The sequence below is a fragment of the Buceros rhinoceros genome, unplaced genomic scaffold (genome assembly GCF_000710305.1).
Source record: "Buceros rhinoceros silvestris isolate BGI_N320 unplaced genomic scaffold, ASM71030v1 scaffold4521, whole genome shotgun sequence".
NCBI lineage: Eukaryota > Metazoa > Chordata > Aves > Bucerotiformes > Bucerotidae > Buceros > Buceros rhinoceros.
In genome coordinates, this window is record NW_010392361.1 from 12,570 (window position 1) to 18,397 (window position 5,828).

General features: G+C 36.6%; 1 protein-coding gene across 1 annotated transcript in view; it reads left to right on the forward strand.

The window, feature by feature from the left end:
• NSUN2 (NOP2/Sun RNA methyltransferase family, member 2) overlaps positions 1-3,751 on the forward strand; it is a gene marked incomplete at its 5' end in the record, with an annotated part of 16,296 nt that extends 12,545 nt beyond the window's left edge. Inside the window, 4 exons of the mRNA XM_010144421.1 lie at positions 1,118-1,198; positions 1,428-1,566; positions 2,494-2,533; positions 3,198-3,751. Coding sequence (XP_010142723.1) covers positions 1,118-1,198; positions 1,428-1,566; positions 2,494-2,533; positions 3,198-3,603 — 666 coding nt within the window. The remainder of the gene's footprint in view (positions 1-1,117; positions 1,199-1,427; positions 1,567-2,493; positions 2,534-3,197) is intronic.
• Between the last annotated feature and the right edge of the window lie 2,077 nt (positions 3,752-5,828).

Below are 5,828 nucleotides of genomic sequence, written 5' to 3' on the forward strand. Positions count from 1 at the left end.
TTTCCCTCTGGTAAGGAGATGAAGAGTTGTCTCTGAGAGGTAAGTACCAGTCTCCAAGATTAGAATCGGTATGTTTTTTGGCAAATGGAAGGGAATTCAGAAGTGGAGGAAGGGAATATTTAACTGCTGTGTGTGTACCAGCATTTTCATGCAGCCTTCAGGTACCTTCACAAGTTTACATTGACACTCTTATATTTATGAGCCCCTTAATTATAAAAGTAGTAAGAGCTTTGAAAGCCTACCAAAACCAAAAGTAATGGATAACTACAGCTGAATTGTTGGCTGGTTGTCTTACCTAGGGACATTGTTTCAAAGTAATTTCAACAACTGAACGGTTTGAAAAGTTGTTGAGCTGAATGATAATAGTTTTTGTGACATGGGAAAATGGTATTTTCTTTATATGGCTTACCATGGAAACTGCTTTACAAATGCTAAATGTTTGTCTTAAAAGTTGTTGAGTAATTTAAGTTAGAATGAGGTCATCTAGTCCAGCTTCCTTCCTGCCCCAAGCAGAGCTAACTTCAAAGCTAGATCAGATACAGTTTGGGACCTCATCCAGTCAATCTTGAAAAGTTCCAAGGATATTCATTACATCTTGGCAAGAGATCTTTGAGATGGATAAATAATTATCCTTTTATCCCACATGCAGGAAGCGGCCACATGATTGACAAAATTTTAAGTGGTGCATTATATTAGGCAGTGGGACTTTGGTTGCCACAAAGCATTTAGTGTCCTAATGTTAAACTTGCGCATTTTTCAAATCCCATCCTTGATTTACTTTGCCAGAATCACACAGAAAATTCTTACTCAAACTAAAATGAAAATTAGATCTTAACAATTCATTGCCCTCATTTTAAGAGTGCCACTTCCTCACAGTGTTCAATTTTCAACATGGAAAGGAGTAAAAGGCATTATGTTGAGAGCTAGACTTTGATAGTGGGAATTCCTTTTTCCCTTGAATGAATTTAATTTGGTGTCCAGTGCAAATGAACAAACGTTACAGCAGAATTACACTTTCTTCCTCCTCTTAGTCAAACAGTTAAGTAAAAACAAAGTTCAGAGTGGTCATTTAGAATTAATGCTCCGTAACGATGTTTATTGGCTTTGCCGTTTGCAGGTTATTAACACAGGGATAAAAGTCTGGTCTCGCAACAGTGATGGTGAACAGTTTGGATGTGCGTTCAGATTAGCACAAGAGGTAATTACATAGCATTGTGTTTTCAAAGGAGATACTTTCGGTTCCTCTAGAGCCTATAACACAACTGGCATTAACTTTTTCAGATTAATGACAAAGTGCATTATCCCACATGATTTAAAATGTGAAAATTGTTTTCTGATATTAGCTAAAGGACATACTGTCTTTTAACATTTTTCCTTCAGAAAGTAGAGATTGCATTTTGAAATAATTATATTTATTTATTAAACAGGGAATTTATACTCTGTACCCATTCATTCATGCAAGGATTATAAACGTCTGCATAGAAGATGTTAAAATTCTGCTAACCCAGGAAAATCCATTCTTAAGTAAATTTAGCAGTGAAACACAGAAGAAAGTCAAAGACATGGGTAAGCCTTCTTATTTGTGCTATGACAAAACAATTATTATACAGCACGCAGAAGACTATGGAAGTCTTGTCGCATAAACTGTGTTTACTAAAAATTCTAAATTAATTTTAAATAAAGACTAGGTAAATAGTTGTTAATTAGGTAAATAAGCATCACTGAAACCCATTGTTCTGCTGTCTGATAACAGCCTTTAAGGGTTATGCACTCCGGAAAAGAGTTGCCAAACCTATGAAGCAGTGCTGTGAGGCAGCATTTAAAGATGAACAAAGGTCTTGTGTACACTGCTGATCTTTACACCTGTTAGTGCTGCAGCTGAAACTGGTTTTTTTTGTCATCTGCAGCTGTTTGTTGTGATTCTATGTATCCAGTGTAGTTATTCAGATTTGAGTTTTTTAAATGTGGGGAGCAATGTCTACTCAAATTTTTATTTTCTCTATGCTGGGTGCTTGAAGAAATGAAGTCTGGTTTTCAATCTGTTGTTTATGTTGTTTTATTTCCAAGTCATTGCTAGCCCTTAGACTTCAGTGTGTGATAAGACAAAATGGGAAGAACAATTTTTCTAAAGTTTGGGCCCATGTACACTTCTGATCATTTTACTTAAGTAAAAGTTCCTTGCTAGATTCACTGAGGAAATTATTCACAATGTGGTCTTGTATTTTAATTTGTTTGTTTGGGGTTTGGGAGGGGACAGGGTTGGCAATTGCTTTTGTAACTATATCAATACCTTGGTCTGAAAAAAAAAAGCTCGAAAACTGGTGTTGCTTGTAGTTTACTGTACTGATGTACGTAACTGCTAACCAGCTCGTGCTGTGTGTGGCTGCCTAAAAAGGTTGTTTTCTTGAACATTTTACAATTACAATAATTTTAACATTGTACCAAGTAACACATCTGTTTTGGTTTTGTTTCCCCCATCCCCCTTCCCTGTAGCGATGGGAAGTATAGTTCTGAAGTACGACCCAGACCCTGCGTGAGTACACGTGTTGCTTTCCATTGCGCAGCTTGAAAACTTGGACAAGAGTTTATTTTCAGTCCGCAAAAACAGAAGTGGAGGCATAGAGAAGCAGTGAGGCCAACAGTAAAGCTAGACAGGATACAAAGAATGTAGCAGGGAAAGAAGCTATCCTGCCTGTGTATTCTTAAAACAATTGTAGGATTTAGCTTCATGAAGGAGAGCTGGTAGTTTTGGCAGAGGTCCACAGTGTTGCTGCCTGTGAATGATTTCTTTTGTTTGTTTCCCTGTGAAGTCCTGCATTTGGAACAGAAAAAGTTAAACTTTTGCATTGTTTGTTTTAGTTGACAAAGTAGCATTAGAACTCTTGAGAACTTTTTAAATGTAAACTTTCATCGTGCTATTGCTTATATTAGTTTTGAAGCCAAAGCCAGAAAATTATTTTGCCTGTTGCTGAAATTCAATAGCATTGAGCTTTTTTTTTCTGCATGCTTGCTTGTAGATAAGCAGGTACCTGTTTAGATAATGAAGCTAAGTCCAATGTATTGTGTCTTCTACGAATAGTTATAAAATGCATTCACTGTTAAAAATTATGCAATTATTTAGCAGGGTATGGCTATAAAATTAAGGTTCGAGTGTTAACTTTCTCATAGTTGACTGAGCGTTAACTACTTGTTTACAGAAAACCTGATGATCTTCAGTGTCCTATCGTGCTGTGTGGTTGGCAAGGGAAGACATCACTCCGTGCCTTTGTGCCCAAGAACGAAAGACTTCATTACCTGAGGATGATGGGAGTTGAAGTGTTTAAGGCAAAGAGGAAAGAGGAGGAATTGGAAAGTAAAATGGCGGAAGAAGGTCAACATAGGCTGGCACAAACAGAGGAAGGAATGAATGTGGAAGATAAAGAACAAGATTTAGTCATAAAAATGGAGTCAGAAATAGGTGAAGAATCTTCTCACAGTCCTGTGGAAAGCAATGCTATGGAAATAGAAAATAAAACCGAGGATTTAGATCGATCTAGTGAAAATGCCAACGGTCATGTAAGCCAGCAAAGCAAAGATACAGATACAAGTAATGTGAAAGATTAGGTGTCTGTATGTCTTACTTGGCAGCTTCCATGAGGCTCACATCCAGACTTTTGCTTTTAGCATGGAAGTGTATTTTAAAATTTCATTTGGAATGGGATGTTCTTTTAAAGTTTCATCTCTTTTATTTTTTAAATGAATGCTATAAAGATACTTCTTTTCAACTGTGTCGTCTTTTTACCATTTTAAGTTCCATATTACTAGTGGGTTTGCGTGTCTGTTGCTGGCAATGGACCGTGTACCAGTAAAACCTAAACTCTGTATTTTAAAATGAATAACAAAAAGTACAAACGAACTATCTCTGTTAACTAGTTGATAATTCCTTCAGAAGAAAAAACAGGGGTTTCATTCAAAGAATATAAATTCTAGAAAAATATTTTTTCTCTGAAGATTGCTTACCCCACCTAGCACCCAGTCTGACTGCTTAGGCAGGTTCTCTAATGGAGAGCGAATCGGTGTGAATATGCATACAAATGCACATGTGGGATATCCAGCTGACAACCTGCTTAACATTTGTTCGAAATAAAACCTTGCACAGCATCCTGGAAAAAAAAATGCAGAGTGTATTTTGCCAGAAACTGACGTCTCACATTCTTCTTGTTTCTTTTACTTGTTTGTCAGGCACAGCTAGTAGATGTTGTTAACTAGATCTTCAGGTATGCTGATCATGCCTCAAACTTGTATCTTGAAATGTGCCTGTTGAAGAGTCTGTGACTATCCCTCAGATCTACTGTGGTCATCTGTTTCTTTGTCATTTCTTCAGGTGGGAGTCATCACTAGTTTTTGCAAGGTACTTGTTTATAGCTGAAATAATAGTTTTAAAAAAGAAGTATGGCCGTATATATATTGTTGTATAGTAGATGTTTACAGGAAGTTATTCAGGTCCAAAAGAGTCATTTACTTAACATGACTTTTACAAATTAATTAATTGGCTACCTCACAAACTTATAAACTCCATCCTTTGTGGCTTAGTTTCAGTGATACTCTTTGTACTTGTATCAAGTTGATCTGAAAGGAAAGTGACCAGTGGTGCAAGGTATTGTCCTCCGCTGGGACCACATTGATGCAAATATTTGCATTGCTTGTCAAACTGAATTTTTATTGTGTTTATTTTTACTGATGGAGTCCTAATGTGGCTTGGATCTATTTGCTGTACTTGGCTACAACAGACTTTCTGGTGCCTGCCCTTGAACTACTTCATCAACAGGAGTATTCTTGAGGGAGAGATGTAAAACTGAAATAATGCCATGTCCTCTGATAAGATATTAGTCTCATGCAGTGAAGAAGCATTGACAGGACTCATCTTCCTCTTGAGAGTCCGTAAAATAGGTTAATAAAAAAAATCAGTTCTTGCTCTTGTGTTTTGCTAAGGTTTGAGTTTGTTCTTTGAATCAGGAGCTGGAATTGGACAGGTGCTTTTTTTGCAGCTCCTTTGGCTGAAGAGCAGCATAACAGAATTTTCTTTTGAATGGAGGTATATGCAAAGTGATTTTTAAAGTACATCAGGAAAAAAGTATATCAACTTGAAACTTTAAGCATGAAACTTAATGTTGGTTTTCCTATCTTTGCATTTATTCTGACATATTGGACATTTGAAATAGAAGGGTGGAAGACCAGTGTCATTTTTAAGTCAGCCCTGAGGATGACTGATTTTAATCCATCTAATCTTTTATGCTCTAATGATCTCCATAAATTAACAGGTCAAGTGTTTCTTCTACGTGAAGAAACTAGAATTTGTTTTGATTTATGCCTGCTGGTGCTGTATCTACTGATGTCCCTGAGCAGCGGTTTAAGCTTGTTTCAGCCAGTGACTCTGATAAAGATTGAAGTTTATGACAAGTTAAGCTGATAAGAATACTTGTTGATACAGACATTCCAGGCAATTAAATTGGTAAAAAAAGCTACCTGTATAGAAAACGAACTGTCCTGTTTGGGTTTTTTGGTTTTTGTTTTGTTTGGGTTTTTTTGTGACTGAGCTTACCACTGACAGACTAAAATGAGAGTAGAAAGCTTTTATATGGGAGCTAAAGGAAAGTAGTTTCTTGGTTATAACTTAGGCTTGCAATAGTAAGAGCCCACATCTGCATCATTTTAAATCCTTTGAGTAGTCCTGTTTTCCTGCATTATCTATGAAACTTGCTTTGCTCTTGGCTTTTTGGATTCTTTTTCTTTTCCCATCAAGTGATAGAGATTTCAGCTAAGAAACTGTGAGTCTAATTTTCTTGTGC